General features: G+C 42.6%; 1 protein-coding gene across 1 annotated transcript in view; it reads right to left on the bottom strand.

Moving 5' to 3' along the window:
* Positions 1-2181: 2181 nt before the first annotated feature.
* Positions 2182-14820, bottom strand: part of atrn (attractin) — a 134633-nt gene continuing 121994 nt past the window's right edge. Inside the window, exons 28-29 of the mRNA XM_085258069.1 lie at positions 9832-9946; positions 2182-6639 (exon numbers count right to left, since the gene is read on the bottom strand). Coding sequence (XP_085114195.1) covers positions 6515-6639; positions 9832-9946 — 240 coding nt within the window. The 3' untranslated portion in view covers positions 2182-6514. The remainder of the gene's footprint in view (positions 6640-9831; positions 9947-14820) is intronic.

Genomic DNA, 14820 nt, shown 5'->3' with positions numbered 1-14820 from the left:
GACCAAGGGGAGAAAGTCAACAGATTTAGCTTCGGCCTGCCCACGTTGACGTTAAAACGGAGTGTATTGTGCTCTTAGGTTTTGATTTGTCGCATCAATTTGGTCTTACAAAAAACACAGGACACATACTGGAGCTGGATTTCTGACTTTTTAAAAAAAAGGCATTTCATATATATATTCTCATGCCATGCTGGCACAGATTCCTCAACACATAACGAGGAAAAAAAGCCAGTGATTCCACGTTTGACGGTTGAAAACAAAAAGCAGCTTTCCTGCAGCTTTAAAACCTTCCTCCAAGCAATATTTAATACTAATCCACCAAACAAAATAGGGCACACTGAGGCCATCTTCCAGCTCTGTAGAGGTATAATCATTTACTATTTAAGGATGGCAAGACTAAATTAGCAAACGCAGGCCCTTTTCCCCCATAGATGCTTTACAATAAATGCCTTACAGATAGATTCAAACTATTATATTCCAAGTAAAGGTTTTGATTAAAATGTGACTCCAAAAATAAATAAGAGGGGAAGAAAATGAATGTGCAGGTATGTTTCTTAGTAATTTGAAAGGACGGTTATGTTTGACTGGTTTTAATCTGGGATGGTTAAATATTTTCCCTGTTGCTGCCAAAAATTATTTTAGCACAAATTTGAATGATTACGTTTTGTATTTACACTTGAAATTTTTCCGCTACAAATACATAACATTTTTTGAGTACAGTTTCCAGTTTTGCGCTTAAATGACTGCTAGCTTATCCTGATTGCACAGACACCAGAGTAGCTCCACCCCCACTGGTCTACAGGTGGAAACCTTTCTGTAAAGCATCGACTGCAGGACGCAATCGATTTCCATCATGAGCCGTGTTTAAAGGTACCCTGTAGGGTTTTTTTTTTTTTAATCATTAATGCTACGCATCAGCAATTTTTTTAAATTGTACACAAACACATCTGTCCCAGTGATTTGATGCTAATCCACTGGGGAAAAACAAAAGAAAAAAAAGCAGCAATGCATCAGAGCAAAAACATGCCGTGCAGGTTAGCACATTTAAAGGTGCAATATGTTTAGATTTAATTATTCCAAAGAAGTGTATGCATCACACATATCGACCGAATTTGGCATGCTAACCTGCCAACACTGACCCGTACTTTTACACAATTGCACTTTGCACTAAAGCATCCAGTCTGCACTCGGCACAGCATCAGAGAAACACCCCCCCCCCCCCCCAAAAAAAAAACCAACCCAACTTTTCTTTTATACGGACACTGAGGACCGGGAACTTTGAGCAGCAGACGGCAGACATGAGCACTGTTTGTGCCTCATTGTGAGTTTTAAAGAAAGTCAGGCTAAGAAAAAAAACAAAACAAGGCTGCTTAGGATCCAGACTAGCTGCTAACGCTAATGCTAATGCAAAAACACTGACCTTCCCACTGCCACCCTAGAGTAAGGTGTTCTACATATTGCACCTTTAAAATTTGGCTTTGCAAAAGAAAAAGTAAAATCCTTCAGTATGTTTGCAAGCCGTCAAAGGTACATGTGATGCATCTGAGGAATACTGACTAAAAATCCAAGGCGGTGCTTTTAACACTAACGAAAGGCGACTAAATGCAGACAGAAGACCACAAAAAGTGGCTAATCTCAAAAATTAGTTATTAGTTGTTCATTTATAAGATACAGGCTACGCTCACACGTACACAGATATTTTTGAAAACACAGATTTTTCTATGCGTTTGCGCCTTTCGTCCGCACGTAAACGGCGTTTTCGGTCACTGAAAACTGAGATTTTTAAAAACGCCTGCCAGGGTGGATATTTTCGAAAACTTTGTTTTTGCATTTATGTGCGGACGAGGAAAACGGAGAAAACGCAGCGTCAAAGATGTGCGCCTATTTTGAGGCTACACTGTGCGCCGCGTTTTTGTTTCGGTGAAATGAATTTCTGCCATGGTGGACTTAGACAAAATACTGTTACTGTTAATTTTACTCTCTGTAGTGTTTAAACGCTAACATATACACACACAGTTACTGTCCCTACACACATAGGACTCAGTTCTGCTTCTATGCGCCATCTTTGTTTACTCTTTCCCACCCAGGCTTCTAGACTTCTGATTGGCCAACATTTCTACATGGTTAGGAATATATCGCCACCTGTTGCTTTGGCATGTTCCTAGCAGCGTTTTCCTTCAATTTTGCATTTACGTGTGGACAGGATTTTTTTTTAAAAACAAAAACGGAAAATCTCCGTTTTCAAAAATACCCGTATACGTGTGGACGTAGCCACAATGTAGCTGAGATGAAAACAGCAAGACCTTTTTGTCCATCAGTCATCATTGGGGGGAGATGAGGTTATCATGGGGCGACCTAACTGGACAACAGTAGCTGCAGCTGGGCGTGGCTTCACCCTGCTGAGTGCAAATGAGTTTGCTGCTCGGCATGGCTGAAGCACACTAAGTAGGGCCTTTAAAGCATTAGTTGGCTGAATGGACTTCTCTTCAAGTTCTGTAGAGCTAAATATGCTTTGAATGTGCGCACAGGCCAAATTTATCCAATTACAGCATACAGTCTGGGCCACAAGCCCAGAATTATGAACCCGACAAACTGCAATTAGCCAAGACCAAGAATGAGGCATCGTGCTCTAATGATACATGAAACATGTCGTTACATTTATTATTAAAGTGATAAAAGTAATGACATGCTTTAGATATCAGGTCATACTGTCCAGCCCTACCATTAGCTGTAAGTCAGTACTGTCCTAACAGGTGCAAACGCACAACTCGGAGTCTGTACACGCCAACACAGTCCTGAGAAGATGCCTGATCGGCAAAACAAAATTAATAAAAACAGCCGTGTGGGTGGACCAGGGATGAACTGCCCTGCATAAATGTTGAAACTGCAATATTACTTCTAAATTTATCTAATTGCTGAATGCTTGGGACTTGTGTAGGAGTCCGGTGTGAGGCTGCTGACAACAAACATGTTTACAGATAAACAGGTTTCATATACATGTCAAAAATCTGGAAAAACTTTAGTCTCGTTTGGGTTTCTTAAGCCAATCATAGCACAGAGGTTAAAGACAAAAACACAAACATTCAACATTATCTCAAAGACATCAGTATCCGACACAGGATCCGTGTCGTTTGAACCATCAAGCAGAAGAAGATCACAGTGGGCTGACTGGGCATGCAGAGCTCACATCTTCTTTACAAGCTCAGTGTCTTTCTTAAAAAAGGGGAAAAAAAAAACTTCAAAGTGACAACTCGCTCTTTAATGGTCTGAACCCATCATCCCACAGTTCCTCTGCCGTCTGCATTAACCACTGCACCGCCCTGTCACCCACGGCCAAAGAAAGAAAGTGGCGACAAACCGTCCCCGGTGAGTTACAGTTTACAGATTTACCTTGGCTGCACAGATTTTACATTCATTTATAGAAAACAAAACAAACAATCTTTATGAAATTATTACTGCAGTACAGTCGAAGCAGTTGTACACCACACTCGTATGGAGAGAGTCAATGCAACAAAATCATATTTGCAATGATGAAAACGACTGCCGTTGTAGGTTTTGTCACTGGAGAGTACAGTAAAGCGATTGAGCATCGTGAACAGCTAGTATTTTATGTTAAACAGAAACAGGCCTGCTGCGGAGTGAAAACGTTAACCTGCAGAGAAATCAAAAACGCAAAGGTGCTGGCAGATCTCAGAGCTGCTGACGCTGCAGAGGAAAGACAGATGTAGTTCATGTGCCGTTCGGGCATTTTAGTGTTGGGAGCACATCGCCACCTTTGATGGCGGTTAATTGGAGTTTGCGAGCCGCGTGTCTGTCGTGTCTCTGCCACACTTTTGCCTCACAGGTTATTGTAAAGTCTCACTTTTAAGCCAAATCTCACACAAAGCGTAATTTTCTTCTTCCAATGGCCAACATAGCATGTTTTATCAGAGTTTCTTGAACTGAACTCCACCTTCAAATGGTTGGAGGTGAAAGAACTCCTTCATTCTGAGACAGGGTGGTAGGTGTTTTCAAAGGGACTGAAAAAGTACTAAATAAAAATACTCTGTGGAACTCAGAAGGACTCTTTGTGATCATCACATTCATGTAATAATAGTTGGTTATTACCAAAACGCCCTACAAGATCCAGAGCCTCAGCTTAATATAAATAATAATAATTAATATTATTTTATTCTGTAAAAACAACCCAACAAAACATCAAACTACCCATGTTGGGTAAAAAAACAAACCCTTTATTCTAGCAGAGGAAAATTGATAAAGACTGCAGGTGAAGCACTTTGATTCCTCAAAGCACGAGCACGAACGGAGCCGCTTCTCCGCGCCATGACGCTCGCCGAGCGGAGTCACAAGCGCACGCGGCACTCTATAATTACAGAATGTCAGCTTTGTTCATGCTTTCTGTTCTGACCTTTTCCCAGTGCTAAAAGTGTGCCCTTTAACCAGGCGGTGTGAAGTTCTAGTATGCTGCGCACATGTGAGAGCCAGGAACTAAACACAACGAGCTCTTTAGGGTAGAATGCAAACTATTAAATTGTTCTATTGCTGCACTTCCCAGAGAGCGGGAAGTTTACAACCTTACGAGACTGCAGGAGACGCACCATATTTCCTATAGGTTGATACACCAACAAATGTGTCGAAGGCCTAAAAGTGCTGCAGTGTACAACTTATATCCTGTATATGTGAACAATAAGATACATATATAGCTACATGCAAAATTGAACAAAGAAAGAAAAACTAAAGCAAAAAATGGCACAAACCCAAATTTGATGCTTTAGTTGTGACATCTCTGTTTTAATCTACCAATCTCAGTTTTTCTGTGTTTGCCTTGAGATTTTTTATTCTGCATTTTCCCTCATTTTCCCACTTGAAGTAATGCTGCTTTAAAAGCAGGACCGATATTTTAGATGTAGACTGTAGACAAGTGCAGGGAAAAGCAGCTGAGGGACCAGACGACAACATAAGAGACATGGAGGCCAATTCAAAAGTCCATTTTTAAAAAACGATGCTCTTAAAGAAACAGGCACTGACTCATGCATTCTGGCTGCTAACAAAAGTAAAAAAACACTGCACTTTACCATTTAAACGCTGGGGTTTAGCAGCTCCACTGTAGCCGCATCGATAAGGGCACAGACGTCGCTGCTGTATGGGCTAATTGGGCGGTTGTAGATAGATCACAGATGTGGAACGATCGCAATCGAATGGCACAATAAGAGCGGCGGAGATGCTGGTATCCCGGGGGTAGGAGGGATGCATTGCATTTTGGGAAATGAGAGCAGTAATTAGAAGGTATGGATTTCTTAGGCAACAGTCTCAGAGCTCAACAGTTGCCCTGGCAGCGGTCACTAACATCAGCCAAATCACTTCAGTCAGAGTCACGTGATCTATAGGAAGCCTGTGTCACAATGGTTTCGAGGACAATTTTTAATTGCCAGAGGTCCCCCCCCACCCCACCACTACTTCTAGCTCTGTGTGTGAGTGAGCTTTGCATGCTGCCATTGGCTTTCATTAGAACTGGAAGAGTAATTAGCTGGAAAAGTTTCAATTGCACTGGCGATCCAGCAGCCAGCCGGCCAGCACGGGTGAGGCATTGCAGCAGTCTTGCCTTGTGCGGCGGACGGCTCGGCAGCCAAATGGCCAAAGACAGAGAGACGAAGCTCCAGACAGGCCGCAAGAGTGGGCAGCGGGAGAAGACACATAGGCCGATTGAAATGTCACACACTCTTTAAATGGGCTCTGGCTACACAGGCAACCTCCTACAGTGGATCCTCATTAAAGGAAGACTGAACATGCTGTTAGCTTGCTCGGAGGCCAAACTGTGCAGGACTCCAGTGACAACAGCCCTCAGTGCTGAGCTGTGAACATGACAGCAGGTGACAATGGGCTACAAATGGGTACAAGGGCTTGCTGAAGTGTGTGTTATGCGTTTTTGTGTGTGCATGTCCAACTGAGCGTGTCCAGTTTTGTTCCTGCCTCTGAAATAACACAATACAAAAGAAAGAACAACAATAACTTAAATAAAATGCGAACATAGACGGTCGCAAAGTCTCTGGATTTTTTTTGTTTTGTTTTTTGTTTTGTCAAAAACTACGAGACAAGGATCTCTTCTAGCAGCAAGCCGTGGCCGCCTCGACTAACGAGGTGGTGTCGACAAATGTAAAATGTTTCGCTGAGGGGGAGGGGAGGGGTCAGCACCTGCTCTGTCCCTTCCTTCCTTCCTTCCTCCCTCCCTCCCCCCTCTCTGTGTCTAGTTTCTGTCGATCAGTTCGAGGGGACTCCAAGCATCAAAGTTCCTGTAGGAGGACAGGAAGGGGGAGACCTCTGAGGCTGCAGTCTGCCAGATGTCTCGGCCCCCTTCACCAAAACGTTCAAGTCCTGCGTCCCAGCATGCACCTCTCCCTGCCAGAGCGGAGCTGGTGGGAGTCTCTGAAGGATGGGGCTGAGGCGAGGGGAGGGTGGGGGAGGCTGATGGGAGAGCTTTTGGTGTTGGGATGGTAGAAGAGGACAGGGGATGCAGTCAGATGCAGGTGGATGGCTGTGCTGTGGGCTGCTGTTTACGGTTCCTCAGTCCGCCAGACTTCTCCTTGTACCCCACACACATCTGCTGAGATACATCGACCAGCGCGCTGGCCACGGCCAAACCTGCGCACACAGGAGGACTCGTTTAGTTAAAGTAAAAGATATAAAACTACAAACATGAATTACTTTTATTACGCTTTTCCTTATTTTCTGTCATATCAACCTGTGAACTTTGTATAACATATAAAACATGTCCAAAGTTTCAAACATGTGCAAATAATCACACTGCTCCACAAAAGACAAGGTACGATCTACTATGATCAGGGGTGCACATGAGTGGTCCACAGGTGTGCATGCGACATGTGCACCCCTGAATATGATCACCTCAAGCACAGAGCTTTGTTTTTCTTTTTCTTTTTTTTGCGAGAGGCAGCCAATCAGAAGACAACTTTAAAAAACCTAAAAAACACAGTGTGACCTTTAAGACAGAGGATGAACTGCGATGTTAGCACTTTTAACCTCCAAGAATACAAATGTGGAGCTGGGAATGAGGATAAATGATCAAGTTTAAGGTAGAAACTGACCCATAAATAAGGAAATCGATGCATATAAGTTAAATTAGAGGGAGGTTAAATGCTAAGCCATGTTAAAATGGCGAGGAGATCGTTTATAATTAAGGAAAAAAATTAAGACACTGAAATGTAAGCACTGGTAACAGTCTCAAAAACCCAGCATTAATTAGGCTACACTTGCAATATGAGGCTAACTTTGAATGCAGTAACTGTAATGTGGGGAAAGCTGCTGATGTGTGGAAAGCAAAACACACAACTGCCAACTCACAACCGCGTACACAAACGTGCAGAGCTGGCAATCATTAACTTACACCACACTTCATCAACATTTAATAACATTCTCTGAGCCATGAAATACCAGTAAACTCCATTTATCACCAATATTAGACGCATTTATTGCAATCAAGTAAACACTGAAGGCATAAAAAAGAGAAAACGGCTGCGCTAGGGGTCGCATGCTGAGAAATCATACAGATACTACTAGTTTCTTATTGGTTGAAAAAGAGAAAAAAAAGCAGGATGGCTCAAATCACCTAAACGAGCCGAAGATAGAAATCAGTGATAATCTGTGGTGGTGATATCCTTTTGGTTGCTATGAAATGAGCTAAAGAGTGCTGTGAGGCTGGGATGCTGAAAAACTGAAAGCAGTTTAAAGATCTGAAAGCAACACGGCTGGATGGGGAGCAAGTTAAAAGCATTATAACGGTAGACCCCCCCCCCCCAGGGCACGAGGAGATGGGAGGAACACGGCTAACATGGTCTCAACAAAAGCTGCCCAAGGGAAAGCTCCATCGAGAGCCGCGGCAGTTTTGTTATGACAAAAGGACAATGTGGTAATTAATAAGGGCCTTAGGCATGCTGATGGTCTGGGGATTGCAACTGTGGGAGGCAAAGAGCTATACAACACAGAGGAGGAAAAAAATACTGAAAGAAAGGCGAGTTGAATTATTGAGACAGTAAAAGAAAGAGAACAGGAAACAAAAACTAAGAAAAGGTAAGGGAAGCAGCACTTGGGTCTTATCAGAGGATCTTGAAAAGAAAGATAAGGAAAACAGATGAAGCATGGGTGGGAATGTGAAGACAGCAAGTGACAGAGCAGAGGATGAAAGAAAGTAATGGACTCAATTCTCAGTGCAGTCAGAAGTTGGGCAAAAAAAAGGAGGAGGAAGGGAAAGAAGGGAGCAGAGGGAAACAGGAAAAACACTAGATTGCACTTTAAAGCAACGAGGATGAGAAGAGGATAGAGAGGAATCAAGCACAGAATGAGTCTGCATGGATATAGCTGCAGTATGCTTCCTAACACACCAAGTAGATGAAGGTAGGAAAGCAACAAGCAGTCTTCATTTCGCCACAGGAAGAGGAAAAAAGGAGGGAGTGAAGAGCAGTAACTGAGGAAAACCAGGAATAGCACTGCTGCTTTCAAGCTGCAGCGTTTTTAAAAATGAATACATCCACATCAAAACGATGGTGCTACATGAAGTAATTACTGTAAACATGTTAGACCACTGTCGAGATGGATGTGCATGATTTTGCTGAGACTAAAAATCACGCAATCCCCAAGTAGCACTCAGAGGTGTGGTTGGTTCTGCGAGTAATTTACAACTGTTGTGCTGTTTTCCAAACACAGGCACAGTCAGCTGATGTCCAAAAACAGGCAGTTAGTGAGGTCGGGTTAATTGGTGATCCTAAATTGCACATAGGTGTGAATGAGAGTGCGAATGCCCCGTGAGAGGCTGGCGACTGGTCCAAAGTGCACGCAGCTGAATTTGAGTAGGTCCACCACTAAAAATCAGTCATGTGGTCAAGTAGAGCTCATGAGATCACTGTGAAACCTTGAGTGCTCTCCATGGTCCTGAAATCGCAACGGTTCAATTTGAGTGTAATTAAATTTAATATTTTACGTAAAGGTATTGATCCAGACTGACGTCCATCCAAGGCCTGATTATTGTCAGGATGGGGTCCAAAATCCACATCGTGATCCCTCCGTTCTCTCCTTTCTCCAACTGCTAAAAACTAAAGAGTGGCTGGAAGGTTTTGCTGCCGCAAGTGAGCTAATACAGGGCGCAATACATGCTTTTTTCCAGCGTTAAATATCAGTGCAAATAGCACGTCACAAATCAGTTTGCACGCTTGATTTAAATATTCTCTCCTTCCTATATTTTGAAAAAGGAACCAAGAAATCTCTAAATTCCTAATTTTTATGTCATCTTCTCACTGTGCTCTGTTTCTAAATGCTGATAGTGCTTTTTTACCTCCCACCAAAACCCAAATCTGGTCCTTGCATCCTAATTTTTTTTTTATTTAAATATATAGGCCTGGGGGAAAAAATAGATGCGTGAGCTCTCAATTATTTTTTATCCATGTATATTAAATGCATTAACTTGAAAGCATTTTGCAGGTTTATCCTGTACAAATATTAAATAAAAATTTAACTAATCTATAGATTAAGAATCAAGATCACCAGTTTCATTTTCTTAAAACTGAAGCTGGTGTGTGTGTGTATACACTGGAGGCTGGATCATAAAGTCAGTGTTGGATAACAAAAGAAAGAGGAAGTGAACCACGTTGAAAAAAGACTGAAAGGCTCAAAATTGTCATGGACCGACTAAGACCAAAGCTACAGTACATAACAGAGGGGGGAGGAAGTCAGATCAAGGAAAGATGATGTAAAAAAGTGAGGCTCAATCAAACAAACAAGTCAGGAAAGAAAAACAAGTGAAGGATTTTAAAGGCTGCGTCTTACCAGACTGTCCTGGAGGAGGGATTCCGCCGGTGCCCCTGGGTAACCGTACAAAGATGGAGAGCACGGCGGCTTTGTTGCCAAAGCAAGGCTCGAGGGCGATGGGTTTTGGGACGGACTGTGGAAAGAAAATGGGAAAAGAAGAAAAAAGTATACATCACAAGGCTCTCAAATCCTGGTGAACACACACCATTTTCAAAGCCGTGGATAACAGAGGCTTTACTGTTACTGTTCTTGTTTGTGTCAGCAACATGCACAGAAACACAAAAAACCCACCTTTCTATCCCGTGCTGAGATGCAACTACTGATCTGCAGGCACAAATTGCCCACCCCTCCAACCTTCAAAATCCCCAACTGAGCACAATTTCATGACAATGCCGCATGTGTGCAGCGTTGGCAATGAGTGGCTATCAAGCGAAGACGCCTGAATGGAGATTTGGGTCGGCGGTGCGCTCCGGTCGCTGCAGGCCGTCTGACACGCCTGACTCTCTAATACCAATATCTCCTTTTTATCAGCGACTCATCCATATGTGGGGGATGAGTCCCCCCCCCTCCACCCTGTAAACACTGTCTGGATCTGCTGCTGATGCTAGCCTCGTACAATATTTATAGTTTTACCTCGACAGAGGATATGGATATGGAGAATGCCACCATCTTGCCTGCATACAGATAACTTCCTGTGTCTCTCTGGCTTTGTGTTTTGAATTCCTGAGCCGGACAAGAAAAATTGGGCCATGGCATGGCTTCACACACTACTGACACTGCCTCTCAATGTGCTCAAACACAAAACCTTCCAAAACAGACAAGTTGAGATCCTTCCCATGGCAGTCTTTATACTCTGGAGAGTTGAGTTTAACTCCCCGAGTGGGAATGCAGCTAAAGTGACACACGCACGCACATACAGCACTAGGCACACACTCTTTTCGCCTTTTCACTCACAAATTCATCACAGCTTGTCTTTCTCACACACACACACACACACACACACACACACACACACACACACACACACACACACACACACACACAGTAAGTATACACATGGGGAGCAGGGCAGTAATGATATTCAGGCTCTGACCCATTTTACACATTTATTCTCTGCTCCGTCTCTCTGAGGCTTACCTTTCATACCAGCAGGATACACAGGCTGTCTCGCAGGTAGCTAGGGAAGTGGCACAAAGACCTGGATGCCTCTGGGTGTCTGTATGTATGTGTGTGTCTGAGTAGGGATTCAGTTCAGCTGGTGCTGTAACAGAAGGGAGTCTGTATTTGTTTATGCCCGCACACATGTGTGTCTGTCTGTTTATGGCACGTGTGCTTTCGGAGGTGTGTCTGTGCAATTGGCCGTGCTCAGGTACAACCTGACAGAGAAGGGCATTTTATGCCCAGTTATGTGCACTGTATACAGTACGCCTTAGTGGATACCATCATGCCTTCCAGACACTCCATAAATGTGCTGGTGATTTTACACGTCGGCCTCATGCATGGATAAACCATCATATCCGTTTTTCTCTAAAAGCAATGACTGCAATTTGACTGGGTAGGACACTCTGGCACTCCCGTAACATTTTCACACAGCTGTACCCTCTTATGGGAGATGTCCCAAGACGGGGTTCTTGCACGCAAGAGATCGCAATGCTTCGCAGCACTGGACGCTTGATGGACAGGCCACTAGGGCGGTGTCGTAACAGATAATCGACAGGGCCTATCTCTCTTCTACGGCCTCGTGCAACCATGCAAATGCAAACCATGCTCCTAGATTTTGGGCAAAAACCAACATGGCGGCCTGCTAGCAAACTTTCTCTTACATTTAACAGTCATTTTTACTATTTTTGTCCAGCAAAATGCACCTCTAAAAATAACACCATTTAATGCAAGAAATAAGTTAGTATTCCAAGATGCATTCAGCCAAAGCCTATGTTCATATAACAACTGGCTAAACAGAAAAACTGGCTTTACACTTTGCGCTGCGTGTGCATAACACCAATGTGTGTGTATATAAGAGCTCGCAACACTTTCTCCTCTCACATTTACACACACACACAGCATTAAAGCCCTTCCTGAGAACTGACGGGGTGTTGGCGTGTCACCCTCTGGAAACACTGCAGTCGAACCAGCAGCAGCAAATAAATTTCCAGACACTAAAGCTGTGGCCTGCTTCTCAACTCTGACACGCAATAAATAAATTACTGTAACAGTGGCACGGCTTTGAGAAATTAATCTGACTAATGTAGACAAAGAGGCCCAAAGATAATAGGATGGGTCACTGCTTTGTTTTGCATTCTCTTCTCCTTCAGCCTCCTTCTTCACCTCCACCCCACTCTTGTAAAGATATTTTTAAAAGGCTAAAATCACAGAGAGTTTATGCTTTACAATCCATATAGTGTGCCACAGCGTCTCCTTCATGACCTCTGACCCAGACAAGGGAAAACTTCACAACAGCTTATCACGGTGAAGACAGAGCTCCTTCTTCCATGTAATGTTCTCTATTAATGTTCTCTGCTTTTGCCATTTGTTTGTCTTTTAAATCGCTTGCCTCGGTGGTGCTCACTGTCACATTTCAACATCAACCCCAAGTTGTAAAAGAACATGTAAAAATGCTGAAAAATCTCACAAAAGACAAGCAAAGTTTTTTTGGGAGACGATAATGTGACGTAACAGCTGTAGAAGTGACAAGTTAACAGCTAATAACAAAAGTCTACTGTAGTATATAACATGTAGTATTATATGAATAGAAACATATGACCTGCGCTTACTCTCTCTCTGCTTTTTTAAACACGTCTCAGTGCAATACTTTGCATGTTTTGGTTTATGCCACTTTCACAGCTGTTCAGTGACGCTATTGTCTCCCCAAAACTACTGTAGTGTTTTTGTTTTATGTACTTTGTGTTTTATCCAACTCCCTGTGTTTTATTCATCTTTTGTGTATCTTTAACGTTGTCTTTGTGTTTTATTCCATTTCTGTTGTTTACTGGTGTTTTCTGTGTGTTTGACATCTGAGGGCTACCACAGCTATCACATAACGCAGCCCCTTTATATGTTTGCATTTAATAAGACTAAAGGATTTTTCTCAAAAACGAGCACTAAATGCCTCACTAAACGTGAAAAAATGATTTCCGAAACTCTTAAACAGTCTTGCCTCCCAACATCTGTGGTTACTGTGGAAACTGTAAGTGTGCTACGCTTCATCCCATGTGAGACACGAGGCTGCTAAACTCTGCAAGCTGTCAAGTTTCTGACACTTGTGTCTGAAATGACACGTATGAACCAATCAGTTTATCTTCAAGGAATTCCCCTTACACATATTACACTATTTATAGGCACAGCTCTTTCTCTCTTTCCTTTCAGTGAGTTCACGAAAACAGAGGCTGAGCAAGAATAGAAAAAAAGCACGAGTCCTTCTCTAAGAGTGGATTTCAATGGCAAATACAGACGAATTCACAGCACAGATATCATGTTTAATGCATGTGTATGATGACCTTGTCAGCTAGTGTTCTGATTTTTGAAATAAATAAATAAAAATCAGGTCTGACTTTGATTACTATCAATTTTCTGGAGCACCTCAAACACTGTATACTGTATAGAAACAGAAAATATCCAATTAAGGTTTTTACAGAGAATGAAAAAAATAGATTTAAATGAACTACACATTAATTTACTTTTTGTGAAGGTTGCTGTGGGACGCAGTCAGAGGTGTCTATAGCGCTCCAAAGGCACTTTAGAAAAGCAAAATTAAAGACTCACAAGAGAGGTGGCAGAGAACCAGATAAAAGCATCCTATTTTTCATTTGATTAAAGTAAAAGCCAATATTTTCCCCCAAGGCAACAAAGAGAAGAAGAAAAAAAACCCAACCATAATATCCCTTACAGCTTTGTGTGATAAATGAGTGATGACTCAATAACGAGATAAGACAACAAAGCACTCACTATAAGGATCATTTCTTCCCATTTTCAAAATCACGGTGCCAGAACATCATTATATTCTGCTGACACGGATTGCTAAAAAAAATGGGAATAAAAATACCGACAACTGACAACCAATACAACATAAGGTAGAGCAATACCACACTTGGCTAAGTTTGCTCCTCGATGCCTTGGTACAAGAAAAGATGAAACAATTATTTTGGCCTTGCCAGAAGCACTTCAACTAGGCTGGGTTTGCTCCAGTCCACGGGCCTGTTTTTGCCTCGGGCAGAATGGATTTCTCATCCAATGTTTTTACAACTGAAAAATAAGTGGCGCCGTGATGACTCGAGCACATCTGTATTCTGTGTAAAAATAAATAAACAAAAAAAAAGAAAAGAAGAAAAAGACTGGCAGCTTTTAATTTCACAGCTTAGAGTCCAAGTCCAATTTCCACCGCAGCAGCTGCAAGCTGCTCTTAGGTTGTGACTTGTTTTCGTGTCGTTTCTCATTTTATAACACCGGTATCTCATATTCAGACCGAAGAGGGAGTAGACACTGCGAATAAGTGTGGTATTGGAAGAGACTCGCTATCAGACTGATGTGACAATGGGATCATTTTGATTTCAACAGGCCTTGTTGCATTGTCAATTGCGGTGTTCATCAGCACTGCATCCAGTGTACAACCTCAATTTCAACTTGACGCTACTAGGCAGGTGCTTCACTTTCTATTTTTGAGAAAAACAAAACAGGAAAAACCAAAAACCCCAAAACAAACAAACACACCTAATTTATCTTCCACAACATACATTTTATTTTGTCCTATGCAGAAATTAAGGGATGGGGGGGATCAAAAAAACAACACCTTGAAAAATTCAATTATCCATCCTTTCAAACTCTTTGAGCGTGCTTTGTCTTTGCCTAAGATGTTCCCCGAAGGAGGTGTCTTTTTCTGTGGTCTTCTTCAGAAGCTGCATGTTAATAACATTCCCCAGCAGATGCCTTTGTTATATGGTGTTGAAGCGCTCTCCCCCAACTCCGCCGGCTCCCCCTTGCTCAACCTCCCTCACCAGCCGCCACTCTGGAGAG

Source organism: Mchenga conophoros, linkage group LG19 (assembly GCF_057382185.1).
Source record: "Mchenga conophoros isolate Kocher_MC1m ecotype Shallow Benthic linkage group LG19, M_conophoros_male_GT1.1, whole genome shotgun sequence".
Taxonomy (NCBI): domain Eukaryota; kingdom Metazoa; phylum Chordata; class Actinopteri; order Cichliformes; family Cichlidae; genus Mchenga; species Mchenga conophoros.
This window is presented reverse-complemented; position numbering and strand designations above follow the sequence as displayed.